The sequence below is a fragment of the Protomyctophum parallelum genome, assembly GCF_964188405.1.
Source record: "Protomyctophum parallelum genome assembly, chromosome: 23".
NCBI lineage: Eukaryota > Metazoa > Chordata > Actinopteri > Myctophiformes > Myctophidae > Protomyctophum > Protomyctophum parallelum.
The window spans coordinates 7579158-7605833 of NC_139715.1; the positions used below are offsets into that span (position 1 = coordinate 7579158).

The following is a 26676-nucleotide window of genomic DNA, read 5'->3' on the forward strand; positions in this document are numbered from 1 at the left end:
ATATAGTGTTGTTTCTCATGGTTTTCGACAATAAGAAAAACGATGAAATATTTTGTATTCAGATAGGAGCCTACCTGAGACAAGAAAGTTTGAGAACCACTGCTATACTGTTTCTCAACCAATGGTCTACTAGTGTTCCATGGCGTAACTACAGGTGGTTGATGGGATAATGTTTTTAAAATAGAAACAAATACATTGTGGGCCTATCTTTAAATAATCCATCAAATTTAAGAAGATATTTGAAATAAAGCTGGAAAATAAAATGCAGGGTGGGGTGAAAATTGCTTGAAATATGCTAGTGGTCCAGGCAGAGCTAAAAGTTGAATTCCTATTCCACATAGGCCTGGTAATATGGGGGAAAAATATATGCTTGATTGTTTCCATATGTAAGTCCATGGAAGCAGTTAATGTGAAAGTTATCCGAGTGTAATATTCATGAAATACACTGGTGGAAAGTAACTAAGTACATTTAATTAAGTACTGTACTTAAGTAACATTTCAAGGTATTTGTACTTCACTTGAGTATTTCCAATTTCCAATACGTTTACTTCCACTCCACTACATCTCAGACATATTGTACTTTTACTCCACTACATATTACTACATTTTGATACCGATTTTGTAGGCTACTTTAGTGAATTTAGAATTCAACTTACACTTGTTATGTTCCTGAAATATAAAGAGACATGGGCTGTTGAAACCAAAATATGAACACAGCGTCTTATTAACCCTAGAACACTAAACTTACATTTTGTCACACCATCACTAAACATGGGTATATTTTAGCCAAAGTTTTAAATAGTTTTCATCAAAATATATTGAAGTACAGCAATACATAGCAACTTGAGGTACTCTTCTTTATTCTTTAATATTTCATCGTGACCTTTCACACACACAAAAAAGAAAACAAAAAAAGATATAGTGTAAAATCGTGGTGTAAAAACATGGTAATTATTTAAAAAAATAACCTAAACAACAATAATGAAGCTGGGGAACTTCTGCTTTGGTCCTCCCATTCCTGGGACATGTGAGAATGTTTCAGTGAAGAAAATGTCTTTAAAAAAAGTGTGGGCGTACGGGATTCTTCACTATCACGATCACTAAACACGGGTGAAATTCACCCGAACGCATGCCTGTAGAAAAGAAAAACAGGGATGTGGGCAGGGAAACCCCAAACCCCAAAAATATAATTGTCTGGGTGAAAATCAACCATGTTTAGTATTGTTAAATCATCATGGTCCTGAACCTTATGTCACACAAAATGTATTGAAAAGTCAAAGATCTTTTTGAGTTACATTCTGGGACCTTACCATTGGCTTTAGAAATAGGTAGATGCAGTGGTACTCATTGGTACTAAAGATGTTTTTTGTTGTTTGTTTGTTTTACTGTCCATTATATGATGAATTAAGATATTTATTATTTGGGAAAATGTCATCTATTTGTGCTTACTTTTTCTGGTTGGATGATTATTAAAGACTTAAATGACCTTTTAGGGAAGATATTTTCTTGGGCAAAAAGACAGAATGTTGTGTAGGCCTATGTTTGATGTGGCAAATACTGCATTTCATAAAACTAGACTAAAACTACAACTTTTCAGATGACTAAAATATCACTAAAACGAAATGAAAATGTGTTCAAAGGCTAAAACTAAAACAAAATTAGCTTTCAAAATCAACACTGATTTCAAGTCATCTATATAAATGTACCTATAGAATGAACTCAAAAGGCACGACTGAGTCAATTATATCATACACCATTTGCTCCCTTGAGGCGCTTGGATTCTGGGCTTATAATTCTAAGCCTTTGGCGCCCTCTAGCTGTAGCAGCAAAACACAATAGTACACAAGGCTAATAGATCAATACATTTGATTTGACACTTTTACATTACTAGTAAATAAAACCGTAATGGTGGCGATGATTGTGCAATGTTGGATTGTCGTGTGGCAGCAGTGATCTTCTGTCATCTTAATTTCTTCACATGAACCCAGAGCTAAGAAGAGGAACAAAGAGACAAGTAAAATCATTGAAAGGAAATATTTGCATGTATAACTGCCAATCAAAGTGACTGTAATGGCCAAGCACAGCATGTCTTTGGCAAAATACTCGGCGGCACAAATAACTTGGCAAAACACATAACAGCATAACATCCGTTTAGCAGACCGTGGTGGCTCGTGTGGGACGGCCAACCAAGGCATGGGTGCGTGTGTAATGACAAGTGATTAAAACAGTTTCCGTGCCGGGAATGGATTACTCCAGGTTAATGTCGCTGCCAACCCCGCTAATCCCGCCTTTTGTTTTATGTGTTTAATCCGCTGTATTGTAATAAATAAAAAGAAAATCCGTCTTCGTCGCGGAGATAGAGAGTAGATGCATTCGCTTTGATGACGAAACCGGAAATCGTCACATGCTGTGGGCTGCTAGGGCTTCTGGGAAATTGAGGCCAATGGAAATGCATGGGGTGCAACGCCTCATTGAGACGAGTCTTGTGTGCGTCTTCCGGGTGCACCAAGATGGTGGATGATACGCTCGGATCACAACAAACCACGGGAGCTTTTTTTGCTGGATTTTCGCGGATTAAAAGCCCAAATAATTCAGCGTATGCTCTAAAGGTAATACAACAATCTCGGCAGTGAAGAGGGGTTGATTAAAATGCGGATTAAGCGTGTAAAACAGTCAAACTGTTGGAGAATTTCTTTTTTTTACCAAATGAGCCCGTATGGGTCCAATTGGTTTCATTTTACGCTCTCAAGAGTTAAAGTATTGTTAAACATCTGTATTACTTAATTTAAAATAAGTCTACACAATTAGAGAATGTAGAAGAATTGTTATTTTGATCAAAAATTTGCCAAAAGCATGGAATTGTAGACACAATCTTATTCAACGACAACAAAATATTCGACATTTTGGGTCTGAGAGGTAAATGTCATCAAATGGTGGTCCGTGGCTCAAATGAATGAATAAAATAATGGGCCTTGATATGAAAAGGGTTGAAAACCACTGCTTTAAGACATGAGGCCGATTCTACAAATGCCTTCTAAAAATCCTATCAGTTTGTGTTTCTATATATCAGTGGTCCTCAAACCTTTTCATGTCAAGGACCCCCAAAAGGATATGTATTTGGCTGCGGACCCCCACCTGAAAATGTTTTGTTCTAACCCACAGAAAATGTTCCCTTTCCCATTCTGACCTGAGATCAGATTCACACGAGGTTTCCACTGGACACACACTGGTCTGATGAACCCATTCTGACCTGAGATCAGATTCTAAAAAAATGTCAGTCGTTCTTCGATTTTTCAAAAATAGCAGACCTACAAGCTCGTAGCGCGCCACTCGGTGGCGCGCTATGAGCTTGTAGGTCTGCTATTTTTCAATAGCTAAAGCATGACATGATGCTGACACCAAAATGGGTGCCCGGTCAGAATGGGTTAAAATATATAAATAATCAAAGATTTGGACACATTTTGATTCTTAAAAAAACAGCAAATCCACTGATGCGCTATGAGCTTGTACATCTGCAATTGTTGAATAGTCAGAGTATAAAATATGCCAGGTGTAATGTGGATACATTTGAGATGCTTTCCCTGGTTTTAATGGGTCAAGAATAACGTCAGCTTGAGATGGTGAGATGAAAGAGACTCTCACTACGTCTAACAACACTATCAAAACTTGATGTATTTATTGTGATTATATAATACTATATATGCTTCTTTTACACTAAAGAGATGTCATGCACACTTCAGCCAGCACAATGGCTCGTTGGTGCTTAACAGGGACAACTTGCATCAGAAAAGATGTAATATACCAGCTGGGCACTTCAGGAGAGACTACCCAAAGACAGACTGTGTGTGTGTGCACGTGTGTGTATGTGTGCCTTAGTTCTTGCGGTCCTTATCTGTCTTCACGTTATTAAAGGACTGGCCCTGTGCGTGCGTGCGTGCCTTACTTCTTGCGGTCCTTGTCTTTCTTCAGGTTGTTAAAGGACTGGCCCTGCAGCAGAAGCTCCGCCTCCTTCCTGTTGCTGAAGATGTTGAGCTCCTCCTCCAGGCTCCGCCTCTTCTCGTCCAGCTTGGCTCTCTCCTCCTGGTGCATGCGCTTCAGCTGCTCAAACTTACTCTGCAGCTGATTGGTTAGAGAGACAGACAGACATTATTTATTTTACACAAATCCAGTATTTTCTTCTCTTCTACAAAGTGCCCTATAAAGCCAATGTGCAGTAACTACGAGAAAAAGCAAAATCACTGATAAATGGGTTTAAAAGTGTTTCAACTGGTCAGCCAAGTGAGATATCACAGCACATAAGTGTGAGGTAATTCTTGCTATAGGCAAGCAGACTATTGTTATTGCAGTCCAGTGCTTAAATCATTGAACATTTTTAAATCATGCAACAACTCTCTATTTTCCCCATCGATCGGCCGGTGACTCTTACCAAGGCATTTGTGCGCTTTTGGACAGTATACGCTGGTGACATACCCAACTCAACTCTTCTAATTGAACAATATTCAATTAGGGATAGGCAACCAGACACACTTCTTTGTATCTTTGTAGCGTGACCTTTTGGGATGAACAAATAAGCCGGTGCGTTGTGATGTCCGCACTGTGAGCTTGTAGAAGTGTGTGTTGGGCTGAAGTGGCTAATGTACATGTATGTTTTTACATGAACATGAACTAGAAATGCACTCTGTCGAGATGCCAACTTGTGCCACTGGCATCACCGCTTTGTATTGTGTCTCTACTTTGAGCGCTACTAACTAATGTCTAATACAACTGCTGTTCTAAATCCTTTAGACCCGTTATTGACCTTATACCAACCTTGAAACGTACCTTAGTTACGTCACCAAGAACACCGACATACATACATAATACCCAGCCGATCGCAGTACTTGCGCTCTGCTTGCGCAAGTAACTGTGTTAGAAATACAAATGCCCCCTCCTTTCCTTTCCATGCCCTATAGGCAGCCAATCATGAAAAAGTGTCGTCTTTACAGTCGCTAGTAGAGAAGTAGCAAATGTAGTCCAGGCACGTTTCAAGCACCTGGCAAAAAGACTATGACTAAAACTACATCAACATTTTGCTGTCTGTCCTCTCTTTACCTCCCTCTCCTTCTCCTTGAGCTCCGTCTCCTTCTCCTTCACGCGCTGGACGAACGACTGCCTCATCTCCTCCTCTCGGCGCTGCAGCTCTCCCTGGAACTCCAGACGCTTGGACTCGTAGGTCTCCTGCAGGCTGGGGGGATGCATGGAGGGATTAGAAGATACTGGAACGCATCTGTGTCACTGTGGCTACGTTTACATGAGCAGTTAAATCCCCTTTTCATTCCGAATAGAAGTTCAATCCTATTAAACGTTGTTATGTAAACACCTACAAAAACTTACATCCGAATGAAAACGCTCGATGCGATCTAAAAACCATTTCGATGTCACTGGCCGGATTACTCCGATGTTCAATGCGATTGAAAGAAAATTGGACTCATGTATACACTGCTTCGGATGTAAATTCATTCTGGTCTTTCTGAGCATGCTCATTTCCATTGCGCTCCAACTCCAAGGCGCTCATAAGCCTCATATCCAAGGCGCGCCGAGGAGTTTGCACATAGAGCGTGTTATTTCGTGCATTTTGTGTGTGTGTGTGTGTGTGTTCAACGGTCTCTCTCTCACACTCTCTCTCTCTCTCAAAAATAACGAGCGACCCGACAATAATAATCAGTGTGTTGCGTGCCCTGGCCGTGCTGTAGATAATAAAGGAGGCTACACATAAAAACGAGATGATCACCTTCCCAGCGGAGAAGGGGAGCCGCAGCAGGTGGGGAAAAAAAGACGGTAAACATAATATGTATGTCCGTCCCTATCCAAGCAGCAGCCTCAAAACTACTGCGGAATGAAATGATGGGATTTCAAAGTGTCGTCTTTCGTCTGAAAGTCACAATGAATGAACTGCCTATATTTTATGTGTCCAACAGGTGGCGTAGTTTCACGTGAATTAACATGTATCATGTCTTCTATCACTTCTCCATATAAACACTCATTCGGAATGACCATTTCCCATGTAAACTCGCGGCAAAAAACATTACATCGGATGTATTTTATTCAGAAGTATTTATTCGGAATGATCACCCTTCATGTAAACGTAGCCATTGGCTTTTAACCACTTTTATTATCCATTATTTTATACTTTAGCTGTTGAAAAATAGCAGATCTACAAGCTCATATGAGCCAGCTACGAGCTTGAAGATCTGTTATTTCTTAACTCATATCTTTACTTCTGGGGGGTCCCTGGAACAACATATTTTCAGATGGGGGTTGGCGGCCAATTACATATAATCTTTTGGGGTCCTTGAAATTAAATGAGAAGCACTGACATAGAAACATAGCTCTTTCAGAAAGCTGTCATGATTTAGAAGATATTTGTAGAATCTGGTCTCATGTCTTAAATAAAGGGACACCTTTTTTGCAAAAATATATATGTTAATGACATTTTGAAGATTAGAACACTTTCCTGGGGTCTTTATGTGTGTAATATGTGGTTTTAGATATTTTAGATTTTAGCTGTGAGACCAGTGTCTCTGATGTCATGGACACTGGGCTCACTTCCTTCCTGGACTACAAGTTGTGTTAGTAAGACAGCCCTCCCCCTATCCACAAGGAGGAGCAGTACACCAAAGCTGCTATTTTTGGGGATATTGTGAAAACGTGTGCAAATCTTTTAATATAATATTATTTCCCAGCTAAACGTTTTTTAACTCATATCTACTGTCCTCCAGCTCAGTGGTTCCCAAAGTGGGGTCCGAGGATCCCCAGGGGTCCTTGAGGGAGTTCCAGGGGGTCCCCAGCTAAATGATAGTTAGGAACAAAATGGACCCTTATGGGTCTGTAACTCTGAGAGTTAAATTCACATTGAGGTTCCATTTGGTTCCTAGAATCCTAACTATGATTCACATTGAGTTTACATTATAAATTGGGGGTCCCAGAGGTAGAAATGCCATTAAATGGGGGTCCATAGACGAATGCATGTCAAACTGGGGGGTCCTTGAAATTAAACAGGTTGAGAATCACTGCTAGAGCCGTAAAAATCTTCTCTTGGCATAGTGGCATATCTCTTAACCGGGAACCCCTTTTGGTGTTAGCATTATGTTATGCTTTAGCTATTGAAAAACCGAAGAACGACTGACATAGAAACATAGCTTTTTCAGAAAACTGTCAGGATGTAGAAGACATTTTTAGAATCTGATCTCAGGTCAGAATGGGTTAAAATGGGGGTCCGCAGGCTGAACCACTGCTCCAGCGTACCTGACTGGTTTGCTCTCGGGGTCCGTGTCCCGGAAGCCCATCTCCTCCAGCTTGCAGCGGCGGTACAGCTCGTAGTGCTGCGTGTGCGTCTGCTCGCGCAGGTCCTCCATGTTCACGCAGATCAGCATCTCTCTCAGCTTCACAAAGTCACAGTGGTTCTCGTTCTCCACTGGGAAGGGGGGGTGGGGGTGGGAGTAAAATAAATGCTCTGTTTTAATTACTTGTAAGTTGCAACGCTAGGCGGTGTGAGCTTCTGAATTTTCACAATATTTATCTCATTGTCGAACAAAATGTAATGTCTCAACTCCTACAATTCTTATTTTTTATTCTTATTTATTTTGGGGGGGTCCCCAGTTCACATATGATTCTTTTGGAGGGTCCCCGGTTCAAATATGATTCTTTTTGGGGGTCCCCAGTTCACATATGATTCTTTTGGAGGGTCCCCGGTTCAAATATGATTCTTTTTGGGGGTCCCCAGTTCACATATGATTCTTTTGGAGGGTCCCCGGTTCAAATATGATTCTTTTTGGGGGTCCCCAGTTCAAATATGATTATTTGGGGAGTCTCAGCCTGAAAAGCATTCCAGTGTTGGAATGCAGCTTTGGGGATGAATCAGCGTCTCAGTGCTTCCTGGATGAAGGCAAGGTTAATGAAATAAGGTTAGGAAGCGAAGACCGTACGGTGGACTCCATGTTGCTCCCTGGAAGGAAAGCAGCATCCGCAATTGAGACCAAGGAAGCTGAACACGGAAGTGTTGGCTGCATATAGAGAGTCGCAGTCCCGCCCCCCTCGTGAGACCCGGAAAATAAATCCCCGTTAATTTTCCTCATAGACTTTTCAGAACGTATTTATTTAAAGACGTTTACGCCGCGGACAAAGCCAACTCTTGTCGTGACAAATCATGACAATAAAACACAATGTTTTGGGTCAAACAAATAATTAGAAAGTAGAAAGAAACGGCAGTTTTGTTTGTTTTTCCTCTTTGTAATTATTTGTTTGGTCCAAAATATGGTGTTTGTTGCCATGATTTGTCACGACTCGAGTTGGCTTTGTACGACACTTAAAAGGTCTTTAAATAAATACTTAATGAAATGTGTATGGGAAAAATGCATTGGGATTCATTTCCTGGGCCTGGCATCGTCAGGAAAGGGGGCAGGACTGCGACGCTCTATAGCCCATTGCGCATGTTTCTTTCCTTCCAGGGAGCAACATGGAGTCCACCGTACACGGTCTTCGCTTCCTAACCTTATTCCATTAACCTTGGATGAAGGAGATCAGCAGGTCAGGTTACCTTGCACCACGCCCCAGGGATACTGGCGAGCTTTCACCATCTTGTTCCCGATCTTCACCTCCTCTGTGCTGCCAACCACAGCAAAGGGCAGGATCCCCTGGAACAAGTTCAACACACACACTGCATCATTTTCAACCCGTATGTTAGTTAGTTAGTTAGTTAGTTAGTTTCATTTATTGTCCATGTGTGGAAATTCGTCTTCGGTCTCAAACAGTAAAAAACAAACGTGCCCCGATTACATGCCAGAAGCGACGCAATTACAATTATTGTGGAATAATAATAATAATTTAAATGGTGGGTGTAACATGTAATAGAACATACATACATACATTTGTTTGTTTCACATTCTAGCATGCCAGTAATTCAAATGATCATAATGGCTTTTTTTTTTTATCTTCTTTTTTTTTTCAAATACAGGAGTTTGTCCTACATCCACTCATAGGCGCCGGAGAGGGGATCATTTGGGTTTATTTATTTCTCTCTAGCACCGTTCGCATTGTGTTGCGCAGTCGTCCTTGTGTATTGCCTGCTGCTGCATTGTGTTGCGCAGTCGTCCTTGTGTATTGCCTGCTGCTGCATTCTGTTGCGCAGTCGTCCTTGTGTATTGCCTGCTGCTGCATTGTGTTGCGCAGTCGTCCTTGTGTATTGGCTGCTGCTGCATTGTGTTGCGCAGTCGTCCTTGTGTATTGGCTGCTGCTGCATTGTGTTGCGCAGTCGTCCTTGTGTATTTGCTGCTGCGCAGTCGTCCTTGTGTATTGCCTGCTGCTGCATTGTGTTGCACAGTCGTCCTTGTGTATTGGCTGCTGCTGCATTGTGTTGCGCAGTCGTCCTTGTGTATTTGCTGCTGCGCAGTCGTCCTTGTGTATTGGCTGCTGCTGCATTGTGTTGCGCAGTCGTCCTTGTGTATTTGCTGCTGCGCAGTCGTCCTTGTGTATTGGCTGCTGCGCAGTCGTCCTTGTGTATTGCCTGCTGCTGCATGCTTGCCTCTCGCTGCAATGCCCATTCTGGCTATATAGCCTATCCTAGTCTCAAGTCTCGAACTCGAATATTGTCCCCCCCACTTTTTTAAGTTTACTGGTTTAGCCTAGTATATAGATGAGGATTTAGGCTTTGAAAATCGATGGTTACAGCAGTTACAGTTTGTAATAAATCTTAATTCATTTAATTAAATAATCAAATACAGTTTGGGCTGTCACAGCGAATACACAAATACATCTTCATCAACGTATTAAATGAATGCGTTTTCCCATCATTACTAACGGCACATGAAAATGCTATGAAGGTCTAGTACAGTGGTTCTTAACCCATTCTGACCGGGCACCCATTTTGGTGTTGGCATCATGTTATGCTTTAGCTATTTAAAAATAGCAGATCTACAAGCTCATATCGCGCCACCGAGTGGCGCGATACGAGCTTGTAGGTCTGCTATTTTTGAAAGAATCGAAGAACGACACATTTTTTAGAATCTGATCTCAGGTCAGAATGGGTTCATCAGACCAGTGTGTGTCCGGCGGAAACCTCGTATGAATCTGATCTCAGGTCAGAATGGGTTAATCTTTTTCAAGCCAAGAACCCCAATGTATTTGTCCCCCACCTGGGGGTTTCGTGCCAGGGGAAACCCCAGAAGAGAAAGAAAAACGAAAAACCATTATCCAAACATTTTCAATATTTCTTTCAAAGGTTTTGACGCGCTGTGAACTTGTAGATCTGCTATTTTTGAATGGCCTAGCGTGTAAATGGATGAAGTGGTTAAAACTAAAGTGTTGCTGGGGGTCCGCGGACCCCACATGATGCCCAACGCAGCCCGACACTCACGTTCATGGTGGAGTTGATACTGGACACGGTCTCGTCGTCCGTGGGGAACTGATAGATCTGGACGCCGTTGCTGACCAGCTCGCTCATTATCTTCAGCTTGAACTTGTGCAGCTCGCTCTTGGAGATGGTGTCCGCTTTGGCGATGACCGGTATGATGTTGACCTGCCGGGAGAAGTCACCTCTTTTGATTTACTTTTCATAGAAACAAAAAATCTATTAAAAACTAGAACTGCACTCTGTCGAGTGCATACTTGCTTGTTGCACACTAGTAGTGCGCAAGCAGAGCGCGCAAGTACTTTCGACCGCTGTAAACTGTCAAATCTCAGTATATCTGTGAAGGAACGTTTGAAATGTAAAATTATTAGGTGTAACTATTTGCTGCCTACCTACTTTATGCATATAAACACCTAGTATTATTAAGTATGGTTCAAGTTTCTATCTATATAAGAAATACAGTTTTATCCCTTTTTAGGTTTTCAAAGAAAAATAAATCATTGATATGTGATGAAAAAAAAAGGTATATAAACTGATTGAACCCGCCATTTGATGCGTATGCAAATAAAACAGCAGATTTGTGCCTGATCTGCTGGGACCAGAGTACGTGGTGTGTATATGTATGACTAGCTCTAAATGATGACGTAAGACATACGTATACATATACTATATAGAGTATGTAGTTGTAAGTTGATTAGCGGTATACTGTGGTTACTTTGCGCCAAAAACCGCGACAGCATCCCGCCATTTTATGCGTATGCCAATAAAACAGCAAATCTGTGCCTGGTTTGCTGGGAACAGATCACATAAATGACCATATGTCTTACGTCATCATTTAGAGCTAGTCATACATATACACACCACGTACTCTGGTCCCAGCAGATCAGGCACAATTTGCTATTTTATTTGACTGATTATGTATATAGTATACGTATGACTAGCTCTAAATGATGACGTAAGACATACGTATACATATACATATACTATATAGAGTATGTAGTTGTAAGTTGATTAGCGGTATACTGTGGTTACTTTGTGCCAAAAACCGCGACAGCAACCCGCCATTTTATGCGTATGCCAATAAAACAGCAAATCTGTGCCTGGTTTGCTGGGACCAGATCACATAAATGACCATATGTCTTACGTCATCATTTAGAGCTAGTCATACATATACACACCACATACTCTGGTCCCAGCAGATCAGGCACAATTTGCTAGTTTATTTTACTGATTATGTATATAGTATACGTATATGACTAGCTCTAAATGATGACGTAAGACATATGGTCATTTATGTGATCTGGTCCCAGCAAACCAGGCACAGATTTACTGTTTTATTGGCATACGCATATAATGGCGGGTTGCTGTCGCGATGAACGATGACCGGGCGAATTTAAGACTTGTGTGAAGTGAGGGGCGCCCCCTGTATTTATATCGGCCAATATATAAATGTCTTACGTCATTTGTCTTAAACAAACATTAAAGTCCATAGACTTGGCTGGAAAACGATTCATGTCATAAGTGGCTAGCCTAGCGCCCCTCAAAAAGCACATTTATTGTGCCTGGAGTTTTTATATTGGTCCATAGATTGTGCATAGAACTGTGTTTTGAGCACATTTCAATTCAGTATGGTGGACAATCTAAGTATGCAGAGCTCATATGGAGATCTAAGTGTCTTGGGTGCACAGGGTTTGATGAGTGCCCAGGTAGGGCCGGGCCTTAATTTTCCGAACTGTTGAGAACTAGTCTAGAGTTTGAATGGACAGGTCAACATAATTCTGGAATGGCAGAACATGTCAGCTCCATATACGGAGGTTTGACCCAGGTCAGATAACACTTAAAGGCTTCTGTGGCATTGGGGTGCACAGAGAAAGAAGACATTAGTAAGTATTAATGCTGCAAGCCTGCACCGGACACAGACACACAAATCAACTATCATTGAGTCAAGTTAAGCCACAATAACCCAATCTGAGAACCCATCGTCAAAAATAAAGGAAAAACAGCGCCCTCTTTTCCTTGAATTTGACGTCAGTCAACAGTCTGTCTTGAGAGATTAACAATAACCAGACATTCACTTCCCAACATTCACGTTGTTTCCCTCCACTCCAGAGTGAAAACAGCCGAGCGGCTTATTCATTTTGGAGCGAACACTATGGCAGCACTGTTTTATCAAGCTTTTTGTGCCCAAGAAAAAACAGCGAGCAAGGCATCACAGTCTCAAAGCACAACTGTATTCACAGCCAGAATTGCTGAAGATTTAAAATGACGTGGCGGTCACCAGATTGAAAGTGGTTCAAGTATTTTTTCCTTAGGGTATAGACTGTGCCTTTGTATTGGGAGATGAGTGTGTTTTGTGAGTGAACTGAGGAGGAGCAGGTCTTTCCCCATTCCACTCCAGAAGAGATGATTTTAATATATGAGCCACACCCGTATAAATTGTACAGTCAGTACAAGGTGTGCAGAGTGACAAATCACTAATGTCAAGTAGATGTGGTGTCGTTAAGGGAACCACAAACACCACTGCATAAAAACAGAACAGTTTCTGAGGAACCAGAATTTCACATCTCGAGTTTCAGCATAACCTAACCGCCTGCCACTCCTCGGTGGAAGGTGTGACGACACACAGCACCTATACACAGGAACCAATCGCGTCCACGGTCCCCTCTGCGAACCCCCGTGGCATAATCTGTCACCGCGCACCCTTTTTTGTCTTCCCACGGAATGTCAGGGAGAGAAGCGTCAGTCTAGAAACTCTGCGTGAACGTCTCCGTCTGTGAGAAGCGCGCACTTACTCAGCCCCGCCGCTATGTCAGGCATGCTGAGTCCTGCTTTCCTGCGACACCCATAACCCATTCTGACCTGAGATCAGATTCATACGAGGTTTCCACTGGACACACACTGGTCTGATGAACCCATTCTGACCTGAGATCAGATTCTAGAAATGTCAGTCGTCCTTCGATTTTTCAAAAAATAGCAGACCTACAAGCTCGTATCGCGCCACTCGGTGGCGCGATATGAGCTTGTAGATCTGCTATTTTTCAATAGCTAAAGCATAACATGATGCTGACACCAAAATGGGTGCCCGGTCAGAATGGGATAATTACAAAGCAGCAGGCAAGTGCCATGGTTTCAACGAGCCACTGAACGATGCCCAAATAGTTCACCGCTGACTGCTGACGCTGTACGGAGCATTAATTAAAAGCGAAACATGGAATTACCTACTTCATCTTCTGCCCGCCTTTCTGCTCACACTACTGTAGTATGAAAGTGATTTCTCCAGCAGGCAGTGCCACTATCCTGACCAAGTAGCACCTCATGCACGCTTTTCTACTTTACTCTTTATTCATATTAGTGTTTTGATATACTTTTTCCTTGATTTATTTACCTTTGCTTGAAAACTACAAATGACTGTAGATCAGACACAAATAGTCCAAACTCGTGAACAAGATATTCTACAAACTCATAACTCACAAAATTGTTTTAACCCATTCTGAACGGGAACCCGTTTTGGTGTTAGCATCATGTCGTGCTTTACCTATTGAAAAATAGCAGACCTACAAGCTCATATCGCGCCACCGAGTGGCGCGATACGAGCTTGTAGGTCTGCTATTTTTGAAAAATCGAAGACACTTTTAGAATCTGATCTCAGGTCAGAATGGGTTAATAATGAAACTGTCAGGATGTAATAGACATTTTTAGAATCTGATCTCAGGTCAGAATGGGTTAAAATCAACTGAGGTTTACAACACAGGGGTACAAAAGAATGTGCGGGTTTGTTTGACAGGCAAACGCGCGTGTGTGTGTGTGCGTGTGCGCGTGTACGTGTGCGTGTGCGTGTGTGCGCACATGCGTGCGTCTCACCTTGCTGTCCAGTTTCTTCATGGTCACCAGGTCCAGGGACTTGAGGGAGTGTCCCGACGGGGCGATGAAGTACAGGCAGGCGTGGATGCGAGAGTCGTGGTAGTTGTGCAGCGACCGCTTGATCTTTAGCTCCTCCTGCAGGTAGGACTCGAACTGCGTGTCGATGTAGTCCACAATGTGCTGGTAACTGCAAACCAGGTTCAACCCAGATTCAGCTCAAACGAGGGGTCAAGTTCATTTAACGCCCTACAAACGGCCGAAATGTGAATCCCTAGACTCCTTCAAAACCAGCACTACCACACTGTATTTCTATACTGTACACATTCTCCTTTTTTTCTAACCGTGTATATGATTTATTTTTTGCATATAAGTGTAGGACCCTTCTGTAAACAAGTCTTTTTCTGGTTTTATCCTCTTAGCAGATTTGTGTATTGACCTGTACTTTCCTTAAACTGTACCCATTATGAATGAATGAATGAATTCCACAATGTGCTGGCAACTGCATGGGAAGCCATCTATGACATTTAGGAGAAAAGACATTTATACAAATTATGTAGAGGTTGGGGCCCTGCTTCATCTCTCTCTCTGAGCTAGGGGTTCCTTGGGCCAAAGAACGTTGAAGACCCCCTGATGTAAAGTAATCATGCAGGAGGACGAGGACGCGCACGAGCACACACACACACACACACACACTCACACACGCACACACACACACACACGCACACACGCACGCACGCACGCACGCACGCACCTCTCCTGCTTGTTCATCTGGTCTCCGAAGCCCACGGTGTTGACGATGGTGAGCTTGAGGCGCACGTTGCCCTCCTGCAGGTCGTAGGTCTGGTCCGACAGCTTCACCGTGGGCTCCAAGTGGGACGACTCAAAGTTCTCAAAGTTGGTGCTGAACAGCGTGTCCATCAGGGTGGACTTGCCGATGCCGGTTTCACCTGAGGGGGTTACGGAGTAGAGGAGGCATCATGAGATGAGATAGATATAACAAAGGGGGTAGTCTAGTCGCTGAAGGTCCCGGCTTCGGGGACACTGTGGGCGCGTTCTCTCCTCCTGAGCTGAGCATCAGCGTCCATACCCTAGCCTAGGTGGGGTTGTCGAAAGTTGTCAGTTTGCATTACCTCCCCGTGTCCCCTAGGACCACGATTACTACTTGTTTTTGTGAGGGTACTTACCCTCACAAAACCTAGGAATTGGTTGGTAACATGTTCCTTCCTTGCGCTACGTCATACCAGGGAAACCCCCTGCCCCAAGTAAGTGTAGTTTCTTATTTGGGCTTGCTTGCGTTTAAATTATCATCATTTAAACCAGTGGTTCTCAAATACTGTCATGTCACATGGACCCCAAGATTAATATGTGCTTGTCCCTATATTCCCCCATCTGAAAATGTTTTGGGCAAGGGACTCCCGTAACAAATTTGTGTTGAAGATTTGCTGAAAATGGCAGATCTACACGCTCACAAGGTGACACATTGCGACGCATTGTGAGCTTGTAGATCTGCCGTTTTCAAATAGCCGAGGTACTGTCACAGCATAAAGGTTTAACGTGCTCATTTAGCCAAATAATAGTCGCTTCTTGTTGGGTTTGTTTTCCTAAGACCTGGCTGCCTATTTCTCTCACACAATCAGGAAACGCTGACAGCGAACGCGGTACTCATACTACTCACCAATGCAGAGGATGTTGAAACAGAATCCCTGACACGTGGACTTGTTGACCAGCTGATGGGGCAGGCCGTCAAAGCCCACATGGCCCGACAAGGACAGGGGGCGGGCACTCTGTACACAGGGAAATTAACATAATGACGTGTAGTAGTCGTGCTTTGCACGATTAAAGGGACACTTCACCCTTTTTGCAAAAAGAATATATGTTAATGACGTTTAGAAGCTTTAGAACACTTTCCTGGCGGTCTTTATGTCTGTAATATGTGGTTTTAGATATTTTAGATTGTAGCAGTGAGCCCGTTGTCTCTGATGTCATGGACACTGGTCTCACTTCCTTCCTGGACTACAATTCCCATAATGCTTTGGTGCACTGCTCCTCCTTGTGGATAGGGGAGGTCTGTCTTACTGAGACCACATGTAGTCCAGGAAGTAAGTGATCCCAGTGTCCATGACATCAGAGACACTGGGCTCACTGCTACAATCTAAAATATCTAAAACCTCATATTACACACATAAAGACCCCCAGGAAAGTGTTCTAAAGCTTCTAAACGTCATTAACATATTAACGAAAAAAGGATTGCCATCTAGATACAGAATTACAGACACCACCCATGAAATCTCATTTCAAAATCTGAGCAATAACTCATGCAGCACTAGTTGGCTACAAAAGACACTTTACGAGAGATTCAAGTCAAGCACTTGACTTTAGTTGATGTTGTCTGTTTAAAGCCACAGTAGTTGGCTGAGCCAGGTGCCACATTTTGAATGTAGTTCAGCAACTACAGAGTAAAGACAAAATAGCTTACATCTTTTAAAGGTTTTATGACATTCATTTTAATTTATTTTTCGTTTTCGTTTTTCTTTTAGGTTTTATGACCTCAATTACACCCCAAAATCCTGAACTTTGAACATTCAGTGGATTTTCTGTGGTCTGGAGTTTTCTTTGGGGTTTGGAAGCCTTTTGAGCTACAATGAAAACAGGCAAGACAGTGAAAACAGTGACATCTGCTGGCAAATCCCATTGACATATATGGGATTTGCAGGCTCTTACATCACAAACTGCCGGCAAATCAGAGCACCTGTTTGAGCCAGAAAACCCCAGACCACAGAAATTCTATTGAATGTTAAAAGTTCAGGTTTTTTGGGTGCAATTGAGCTTAGAAAACCTAAAAAAATAAGAACAATTCCAAAACCTTTTTTTAAATGTCACAATCCTTTAATGGAATCGTGTGAGATTCGTGAAATCAATTCTTGTGGAGGAAAATCGAGATTCACATTTGAGCAAGAATCGTGCAGCACTATTATATGGCGCGTATTACAATCAGTGTTGCCATTTTCCTTGGGGGAAAAATTATACCATTACCATGCCACTGAATTGTGGAATGCCATGATTGTTTTACATTTCTTTGGCTATTCAAAAATCTTGAAAATGTGTGCAAATCTTTGAATATATAATTTGATTTAAGCAAACATTTGTAACCGTTTCTAAAGTGTATACTGTAGTTGCTGATTTTAACTTGTTTCCTAATGTTTAAACCAGTGGTTCTCAAATATATTTAAAAATATATCAAAATATTTAAAATATATAAAAGCCAATTCTAAAAAAAAAAAACTTTGTAGATCTGCTATTTTAACTAGTTTGGGTGCCAAACATTGTAAGAGAGGATAGAGCCCAATGTAAACATTACAAACAGGTACTTTACATTAATTGATACCAATACTGTTGTACTTTTACTAAAGTACATTTTTAATTCCGGACATTTTCTAGTAAACTTGAGTATTTCTACATTGCATTACATACTTTTACTAATTAACTTAGTGAGAAATGTGAGTACTGCTTATGTCTCTAGCAGACTAGCAGCCAGGCAATAATAATGTAATGTAATGTGGCTAACAACAAAACTCTGACACTAATCAACAAACAACAACCCAGCGTTAAAATAAACAAACAACAATAGCCCAATAATCAATAAACAGAATAAAGTAATATAGTGTTATTTTACCCCCTGGCCCTGCGCGTTGTCCGTTGAAATCATCCTTTTATTTATGTATTTGAAGTGTCGTAAAGTGGAGAATCGTCTTAAAACTTCTACACAACATACAAGAATGAAACAACTTTTTTTTCACCCACCACTTATGCAGAAGAGTTCACTTCCACAGCATGCAGGGGATGTTTGTACAGTTTTAACTGCTTAACAACTGTGTTATATTAACTTAATAACTTATAAACGAAAAGGTTCTACATTTTTGCCGTTTACTTTTGATGATGAATGCTTCCGATATTAGTGTATTGATTCGTGTTTCCGTTTCAAACCCTTTGTCAAATAAAATGGAGCAGAGCGTTCATCATTACCTTACGATAGTGGTACGGTCTAATTCTAGGTTCGCGTGAAACAGGACGCCATTGTGGCTCCCGCGCGCCTTTCCTTCGTCCACGTATTGACCGACCCGGATCCAAAATGGCGGTCCACGTGTCGCAGTTTCGCGGACGTGTGCAACGTCGTCGGATCGGTTGCTAGGAGGCGGAGAACGCCGCCTGTCGGACAATATAGAGATGATACGCATAGATAGGCCATGTCTCTGTCGTCGCTCAGTCGAAAAGAATCAGACTCTTTATAAAGATAAAGATAAAGACAACTTTATTACTTGTCAATTCAATTTAACATGACAATGTTAACTAATAATTAGCATTATTATTTAGGCTATTGGGATCCTAAGCATCCTGATTCCTGCCCGTCTGATCTCTGATGGTGTATTTTAAAATCTATTTGAAGCAAGAGACTGCAGGGGTTAAGAAGTAGGCTGAATCAGAACGGATCTATGCAGCGCTGCTCTATGTGCAGCCCAGTGTGAATAACCTTCTCAATGCAGAGCTGCGGGGATGCAGTCAGTGTGATGGTGATGGAATGGGACAGTGACAGCCTGGGACGGTATCAAACTAAAGAATTGTTCGGGGAGGGGAGCGATTGAAAGGAAACAAACAACAAACATATCGTTTAATATCTGGCAAATGACCGGAGGTCCGATCGTGATGGCGACAGAGTGCACGCAGGACGCGATCCTCCGCTTCCTAACGGTCCGGGGCGGCCGGGTGAGGAATAAGGACTTGCTGGAGCACTTTAAAGCCGTGTTCCCCCCGGATTCTAACCCCGACCAGAGGGCCACCGTCCGGGAGATGTTTAAGGGCTACGTGGACACCGTCGCGTTCGTCAAGAGCGACGAGAACGCCGTCAAATGGGTCTGTCTGAAGAAAAAGTACCGTCGTTTAATACTAGTCAAAGACGACGAGGCCAGCATCGGGACCGCCGGGGCAGGTGCTGCCAGGACGGATGGGGCAGTGCCGGTGCTGGGACAGTCACAGGAGGGTACGTGTCCTGCTGTCCAGAAGGATGTAGAATATAGGCAAGTATACGAAGTGAATGTCATGTAGCCAAGTATAGGCTATAGGCCTACTTGAGTACGATCAGCTACAATGTTGATATTTTTTATTTATTATTATTTTAGTCCAATTTAGTTTCAATATACTTTTTTTTCCCTCAGAGACAAATAGCCACTGTCTAGGCCTGCCCTATATATATTTGCCTTAGGTAGGCTATAGGCCTACCTGTTTATGCCACTATACCATTATATGATAGCTTTTGGATAGTTTGTTTGCAGATTTAGATTATCACAAAATGAAAACATATACTGACATAGTACCACGTCAGTCCTTTATTTCGGAAATTTGAAATCATGATTTGTAGGCCTTTGAACTTGTGAAATGAGGACATTCTGGCATATTGAGCACTTTTACTTTTGGTATAAGTAAAAGTAGCCTATATTGATGCCAATACTTTTATAGGCTACACTTACTCAAGTATAGGCTATAGTATATTAAAGCTACTTTCAATAGCCTACATTTTGAATAGCCATAGACCAGACTTATCTCTATCTCTTATCTCTATACCTTTTTCATCCACCACTGCATATAGGTACAACGAGGTGGAGATCACTGGGACACCGCAGCAGCAGCAGGCGCGCACGGAGCGCACGAAGGAGCGCAGCGGGGAGAAAAGCGCCACAAGCGGCGAGACGCACCGCCACCTCCATGCAGAAGTACCACCTGCAGGCTCAGGTTACGGAAATGATCAACAGCCGAGCAGAGGCGAGACACAGATTTCTCGTGGAACCATTTTGGTTGACAACAGGAATGAGGAGAAACTAGACTGTCAGTGTCAACAGCAAGAACAAGAAGCGCCTGTCATTGCGGCCGAGGAGGGGGTCGAGAATAGCGCGAGGGAACCAGTCGTCGACGTCGACGACATGGGGAACGTGCTGGGGTGTACAAGTGAGAAGAGCAGCGGCGAGTCGGTTCAGGCGAACCGGGAACCCACGCCTGACATTCCGCAGATTGCCATCACCGAAGCCTCGCCTCTCCCCGCCGCTGCAGATGGATCCATGTTCGACTTGCCCGGACTTTATCACAGTCATGGGACCGGTAATTTTGTCCAGAGTGACGGTACCACCACGTCGAAACAGGTAGACGCTTTTGATTGATCAATCTTTATTTCAGACACAGGAAGATCCATATCACAAACAATAGGCTACAATACAATACTTGATTGATTGAATCAATCAATCTTTATTTCAGACACAGGAATTAAGATCCATATCACAAACAATAGGCTACAAATTACAATACAATACTTGATTGATTGCTTGCTTGATTGGATAAAGGATAGGTGGGACAACTGCACGCATGGGCACCATATGTAAAATTGGCTATTTTGTCCAAAATGTAAAAAATAAATAAATACGTAGGCTATATACTTGAAAAATGGTAGTAGCCTAGTTAAGCACATCATTCTATCAGACTTAATTTGTCCTTCAACGTATTGTTCATATGTCCCAGAATTGATTTTAGATCAGTTTGTAGTAATTATAAATATTAGACCTTCATTGTCAAATGTTTATACATGTTCTAATCATGTATACTGTACTTTACTTAAGACCATCTTTGAAATATATATATTATTTGTTTTACATTTTGGACAAAATAGGCTACAGCTTTTTTTTTAAGTAGGCCTATGTCTGAATTTGGAACGTTCCTACTTCCTAATACAGTGAGCATACTTGTTTGGTGTGATATGGTGTGACAGTATATATAGGCCTACTCGAGTAAATGTCAACTTATTATAAATTGAATATTCCACTATGATCCAACCATTCTCTGATCCAAACTATTTCGACTATTTCGCTGATGCATGACTCTACAAGCAATTGCCAAGAATAGAGGAGAAGTTGACCCCAGGGCGCCCCAGACCCCAGATGTCAAATGCCCCAAACAGATCTGTTTACACATTCAAGGAGTGTGAAGAAAAGTTGTTCCAACAGACGAGAAAGACCAGCCCAGAACGCTACTAGAGAAGTGACCCCTGTCCAAACTGGTCTGTTCTCATTATCTGATGTCATGTCTAATGGCAATAGGACTATCTTCATCAACGTATCGACAGGGCTCTTAGTTTGAACTATACTGTCTTTTCTTTCCTTGCACCTCTTCATCTCGTTCTCTCTCTTTCTCTATCCCATTCTGACCGGGCACCCATTTTGGTGTCAGCATCATGTTATGCTTTAGCTATTTAAAAATAGCAGATCTACAAGCTCATATCGCGCCACCGAGTGGCGCGATACGAGCTTGTAGGTCTGCTATTTTTTGAAAAATCGAAGAACGACTGACATTTTTTTAGAATCTGATCTCAGGTCAGAATGGGTTCATCAGACCAGTGTGTGTCCGGCGGAAACCTCGAATGAATCTGATCTCAGGTCAGAATGGGCTATATGAGCTCACAACAAATTAGTATACCTTATTTAGCACCTAAAGTTCTAATCAGGGACCACAGCAGTAATTACACTTGTACGGCTGTATTGGAACATTCATATCGCCTATATATGGCATATATTTTAGTAAATAAACTTCCTTGATTTGAAATAAATCTCGTCTTTTGTATATTGCTGGATGATCATCTATGACCCTTGCCTCAGAGTTTATGAGACTGATCTGTATTAACTGGTGACATATCTAATTTCATTCATATTCATTTAACCCATTCTGACCGGGCACCCATTTTGGTGTTGGCATCATGTCGTGCTTTACCTATTGAAAAATAGCAGATCTACAAGCTCATATCGCGCCACCGAGTGGCGCGATACGAGCTTGTAGGTCTGCTATTTTTGAAAATTCGAAGAACGACTGACATAGAAACATAGCTTTATCAGAAAACTGTCAGGATGTAGAAGACGTTTATATAATCTGATCTCAGGTCAGAATGGGTTAATGTTAATTAATCACTAATTCACCTATATTAATCACTACACAGGTCTCGTCCTGTCGCCGGAACTCCACGGGGTCACAGCACAGGCTGCGGTCCGGTCGCCCATCGGACGACGACGAGTCCCCCTCCCGTCGTGGCAGCCTGTCGGGCAGCGAGGACAACGCCGCCGCCACGCCCAGAGGCAGCCGCCAGAACTTCATCGAGGTCATGATGAACAACTCGCCGCAGGTGCGCCGTAGCATGGCGCACAGGAACTCCTCTCATCTGTCAAGGTCAGGGGTCATCGCCATGCTGGCTTGTGGTGGTCATGTTTTGTCGAATTTTCCATTTTTTGCCAAATGAGTGGACAATAATATTGCCAGAAGCACAAAGAACCAGCCTTGCATATAACCATAACAGGTCTTTACAATGTTCAAATGGAACCGTACGAGTTAAGGGGGTCCTAATTGCAAATCAAACATTTGAGAACCACTAGTAGGCCTATACTAGTTGGACTAATATGTCATAGTGATGTCACACAAAAGAAAAATCTAAGAATTTGCCACAGACAAGACCAAGTCTTTGCTACTGACACATTATGACCACTGCATGGTCAATGTATCTGTATTATTATTTATTGTGAGTGAGACTTGATACGGTCTCTTTTATACACATATACTGCAACCAAAAGTTGTCCAAAATATACAAAATAGCCAAATATAAATAATAATTTATAATATTGTTTAAAGGTATATTCAGTGATTTCACTAAAAAAAACCTTAGGTTTCGTTTTTGGCTGTGGGACCCAGCCTTTCGTCCAATCAGGATAGAGAGTCAAAAACGAAACCTAAGGTTTTTTGACCCCCAGGGGTTAACTGGGGACAGGGAGGAACTCCTTATATGGCCAGCACACTCTATAGTAGGGAGGATTATCAAACTTAAAAATTATCATTATCAACAAAACAAAAAAATAAGTGATATTTGAATTAAGTGAAATCACTGAATATACCTTTAAATACATTATCTAAACTAACGTTACAGATATGAGATCTCTGTGCATTATCTTCACAATAATATATTATATCGCAATATCAATATTGAGGTATTTAGTTCTGTAGTCCTGCAGCTGTGGAAAACATACTCACATTTGTTACTTAAGTAAAAGTATCAATACTGCAATGTACTGTAGAACTACTCCATTACAAGTAAAGAAAGTACAAAATAGCAGATGCGACGCATTGTGAGCTTGTAGATCGGCTATATTTTGGCTGAAATATAGGGCTGAAGTGGGTAATGTATGCTTAACCCATTCTGACCGGGCACCCATTTTGGTGTTGGCATCATGTTATGCTTTAGCTATTGAAAAATAGCAGATCTACAAGCTCGTATCGCGCCACCGAGTGGCGCGATACGAGCTTGTAGGTCTGCTATTTTTGAAAAATCGAAGACACTTTTAGAATCTGATCTCAGGTCAGAATGGGTTAATAATGAAACTGTCAGGATGTAATAGACATTTTTTAGAATCTGATCTCAGGTCAGAATGGGTTAATAAATAATAAAAATAGTAGAAGCAAAAGTATTGTAAATTGGAGTATACTTACTTACTTTACACCTCTTGCTTACCATGTCTAATCAAGATGCAATAATAAGGACTCGTGGAGGAGCGACGGGGACTCCTCGTCCCTGGCGTCCTCCTCCGTGGCCGGGGACGAGGAGCGGGCGCCCGTGGCCCTGGACCCCCTGGAGCACGCCTGGATGATGTGCGCGTCCGACGGGCAGTGGGCCGGCCTGCAGGACCTGCTGACCGACGAGCCCGCCCTGCTGCTGAGGAGGGACTTCGTGACGGGATTCACGTGCCTCCACTGGGCGGCGAAGCACGGCCGCGCCGAGCTGCTGGCGCTCGTCGTCAACTTCGCCCGGCAGCACGCCGTGCCCGTCGACGTGGACGTGCGCTCGGGCGCCGGCGGGTACACGCCGCTGCACCTGGCCGCCATGCACGGCCACGCCGACGTGCTCAAGCTGCTGGTGGGGGCCTACGGCGCCGACGTGGAGGTCAGGGACTACAGGTCAGGGTTCATCCTTCATCCTAAAGCCCAAATAACACCAAAAAGGGTCGCCATGCAACTCCTTGCAACCAAACAGGTGTAGAGTAGTTGCATGGTGTGGTTTGGGCCATTTAATTGAACCAGTTGAGTCACTTGGGTCGACGTGCAAACAGGACATGTCACACACGGCTGGGACGAACGCTAAAACCGTCTCGAACCTTTGGTGTGGTTTCTGGCTCCCCGTGTGTCAAATAAATTATTTCAACTAATGCCGTGTTCACATGGGCAGGCACAAAGATCACAGCATAATTTGCGTTGCTTTTGTAAAAATCTGTTGCTCACACGGCTGCACTCATTGCAGCTTTGAATCTGGAAGTTGAACCCACCAGCTCAGCTTCAATTTGTAGCTTTGTATAGCTTTTGGAGCAGCTACTGTATATGCATCATTGCGTCTTTGCATCGTCATGTCACTAGCTTCCATTGACAATGAATGGTAGACTGTATCTTTGCGTCTGTCCGTGTGAACGCAGCATAAGCTTTGAATGGTTTAAGGCCAAAATACACTTCTGATCTTGTACAATATCATGAACCATCCAGACCTCTCGGGTCATCTGGGAAAGGTCTGCTCTCTCTGTCCCTAAAACAAAAAAAAAGCTATGGGGAAGCAGCATTTAGTTTTTACTTTTTATGCACCGCATATCTGGAAAAAACTGCAGGTCTGCTTTTAAAACACAACTAAAGAGCTTTCTGTTTGCTGTCGTCTTTGATCAAGTTACGTTTCTTCTCTTTTCTCTTCTGCACTGTAACTGTATCTATTCATTTTTACTTATTTTGTCTTATACATCCTACAGCCATTTTATAGTTGTTTCCGTGCGCCCGATGTGTTCCGTGTAAAGCACATTGAATTGCTGTGTTGTTGAAATGTGTTGTAAAATTTTTTTAAATGGCCTTGCCTTGCCTTGCCTACAGTGGGAAGAAAGCCTGTCAGTATCTCACCGACAACAACGCCACGATAGACCTACGAGACATCGCCGGAGCCGCCTCCGCCACCGGCACCGGGGAACGCGACGCGGCCAACGGAGCGACCGCCGCCGCCGGGGCGCGCCGGAGGCTCTCCAACGTTCTCCACCCGCACCTGAACCCCCTGAGACTCCTGCACCACCACCACAACCACCGCAACGACGACGGCGGCGACCACGACGGCACACCAGAGAACGGGGCGACGGACGGACAGAGGCGCAGCAAACCCGTCCGGAGGAAATCGTCCCTGAGCGACAAGATGAGACCCAAGCTGCAGAGGCTCAGGGACCGCACGTCGAAGATCGTCCACAGCGTGTCGTTCACCGACGCGGAGGACCTCAAGGCGACCCGTAGCCGGGGCTCGTTCAGATCTAGTAGGCCCAAGTCAAACTTTTTAGGGTAAGAGAGCCGTAAAAACGGTAAACGACGTCACGGAGGCTGCTCAACGGAACCTTGTATGCACGCAGCGGTTCTCAACCTGTGGGTCGAGACCAGAGTGGGGTCCCCACATGATTTGTTTTGGGGGGAGAGGGGTTCCCAGATGACTGTGAACTTGTGAAGTGACAATTTAACCCATTCTGACCTGAGATCAGATTCATACGAGGTTTCCGCCGGACACACACTGGTCTGATGAACCCATTCTGACCTGAGATCAGATTCTAGAAATGTCAGTCGCTCTTCGATTTTTTTCAAAAATAGCAGACCTACAAGCTCGTATCGCGCCACTCGGTGGCGCGATATGAGCTTGTAGATCTGCTATTTTTAAATAGCTAAAGCATAACATGATGCTGACACCAAAATGGGTGCCCGGTCAGAATGGGTTAAGGACTTTTAAGTCCTTTTTAATACTACTAAAAATTGCAAAAAAGACCATTACTGCATCAAAAGCAATCTAATAAGTACTATACTATAAAAACCGGTGAGACATTGGCCAAATTGTCAAATAATATAAGAATAATTGTGAAAACAGCCGATCTACAAGCTCACAACGCCTCGCATCGCTTGTAGATCGGTTATAGATTTTCACAATATGTATCTGTGGAACCGAGTCAAACTACATTATATGTAACATCTCAATCTCAAAAAAATGTTATTTTTGGGGAATCGGGGCCTGAAATGATGAGGAACCACTAACATACCGGTATATACAAAGATTACGCAAAGATGCAAAATCACATCTAGCCAATACTTATGTGATGAGATTTGAGGTCAGGTATTATGGCATGCATGGCACAAGTGATGTCTGTTGTCGAAAACATCAACATTGCTCTTCACGATTAAGCTTACTCACGTCAAAACTATCCAGTCCCAAACAATGAATGCCTCTTAGTGTCAGTCACACTGGTGTCTCGTTAGACCATAACCTAAAATGTAGGCATGACGGTGCAAAGCGTAGATGTGATCAT

At 42.8% G+C, this 26676-nt stretch overlaps 2 protein-coding genes across 2 annotated transcripts; one reads left to right on the forward strand and one right to left on the reverse strand.

The window, feature by feature from the left end:
- Window positions 1-1185: 1185 nt before the first annotated feature.
- LOC310854379 (septin-10-like) lies at window positions 1186-18033 on the reverse strand. The gene is made up of 10 exons (XM_083758986.1): window positions 17919-18033; window positions 15921-16029; window positions 14997-15192; window positions 14246-14432; window positions 10391-10552; window positions 8576-8672; window positions 7285-7453; window positions 5092-5224; window positions 3944-4119; window positions 1186-1990 (listed from the first exon to the last, which is right to left on the reverse strand). Exons 1-10 carry the CDS (start codon window positions 17949-17951, stop codon window positions 1975-1977), a joined length of 1278 nt encoding a protein of 425 aa, XP_083615112.1. The 5' UTR covers window positions 17952-18033; the 3' UTR covers window positions 1186-1974.
- A 784-nt stretch (window positions 18034-18817) lies between these two features.
- On the forward strand, window positions 18818-25836 carry LOC310853864 (uncharacterized protein). The gene is made up of 5 exons (XM_083758339.1): window positions 18818-19317; window positions 19887-20433; window positions 22272-22498; window positions 23843-24271; window positions 25220-25836. The coding sequence occupies exons 1-5, from the start codon at window positions 18926-18928 to the stop codon at window positions 25671-25673; spliced, it is 2049 nt and encodes a 682-aa protein (XP_083614465.1). The 5' UTR covers window positions 18818-18925; the 3' UTR covers window positions 25674-25836.
- Window positions 25837-26676: the final 840 nt, after the last annotated feature.

Excerpts from the sequence above, each read along its gene's own strand:
- LOC310854379 (XM_083758986.1), bottom strand. The coding sequence starts at position 17,951 with ATGATTTCAACGGACAACGCGCAGGGCCAGGGG. Across the intron at positions 14,433-14,996 it reads CAGATGAACAAGCAGGAGAG|TTACCAGCACATTGTGGACT; the intron begins GTGCGTGCGTGC and ends CCTGGTTTGCAG. Across the intron at positions 7,454-8,575 it reads TCCCTGGGGCGTGGTGCAAG|TGGAGAACGAGAACCACTGT; the intron begins GTAACCTGACCT and ends CCCCCTTCCCAG.
- LOC310853864 (XM_083758339.1), top strand. The coding sequence starts at position 18,926 with ATGACCGGAGGTCCGATCGTGATGGCGACAGAGTGCACGCAGGACGCG. Across the intron at positions 19,318-19,886 it reads CAGAAGGATGTAGAATATAG|GTACAACGAGGTGGAGATCA; the intron begins GCAAGTATACGA and ends CACTGCATATAG. Across the intron at positions 20,434-22,271 it reads GTACCACCACGTCGAAACAG|GTCTCGTCCTGTCGCCGGAA; the intron begins GTAGACGCTTTT and ends ATCACTACACAG.